The sequence below is a fragment of the Plasmodium reichenowi genome (genome assembly GCF_001601855.1).
Source record: "Plasmodium reichenowi strain SY57 chromosome Unknown, whole genome shotgun sequence".
Taxonomy (NCBI): domain Eukaryota; phylum Apicomplexa; class Aconoidasida; order Haemosporida; family Plasmodiidae; genus Plasmodium; species Plasmodium reichenowi.
This window is the reverse complement of record NW_017962486.1, coordinates 1-742: the sequence shown is the minus strand read 5'-3', so window position 1 is coordinate 742 and position 742 is coordinate 1. Positions and strand designations below refer to the sequence as shown.

The 742-nt window shown below is 23.0% G+C and overlaps 1 protein-coding gene across 1 annotated transcript; it reads right to left on the bottom strand.

Annotated features, from left to right (window-relative positions):
• PRSY57_0027300 (rifin) lies at positions 1 to 587 on the bottom strand (the record flags this gene model as incomplete). Its single annotated transcript, XM_020114330.1, has 2 exons — positions 1 to 300; positions 534 to 587. Coding segments are annotated over 2 exons (354 nt in total), but the record flags the coding sequence as incomplete, so codon positions are not given.
• Between the last annotated feature and the right edge of the window lie 155 nt (positions 588 to 742).

Below are 742 nucleotides of genomic sequence, written 5' to 3'. Positions count from 1 at the left end.
ACCTGTGATCATACCCCAAACAGGTAGAACACCACCTCCCAACACAACTCCACACTTAAGACATCCTTTTTCTACTTTTTCTGCTAATGATTTTTCCATTTTATCTTTTTCAATAATTTCTTGTGTTCTTTTGTCACGTAATCTTTCTGATGTACGATCCTCAAATTTTTTCATTACTTTTTTCATTTGTGGGTCATTATCATAATTTGTCGATTTTATGTCCTTTTCGCTTAACAGTCGTGATGTATATATTGGTGTATGATGTGGTGTTATGGATGGATTTTTTTGAGGGGAACTTACCTATAAAAAATGGTGACATATATATGTTATGTTTAGTTGTAGTTTATTATATTATATGCTTGTAAAAAATATGCATATTTTGGCTATACACATAAGTTATGTGAATATATAGATATAATAATTATATAAATAGTATCGTAATATATATATATATATATATATATATATATATATATATATATATATTATAATAATATTTATATATATTTGATGCATATGTAACATGGAATTACCAATATATTTAACGGAATCGCAAACAATAATATACTAATATAATAGACGTTCATTTTTTTTAACTGTGATACGTATATTAATATATGATAAAAATTATAACTAAATATAATTGATATATAATAATATATTGTGTTTTATTAAAAGAATTACATATATTTATCCTAAAATATTATTATAGGCTTATAATATAATACACAATTAATTTCCA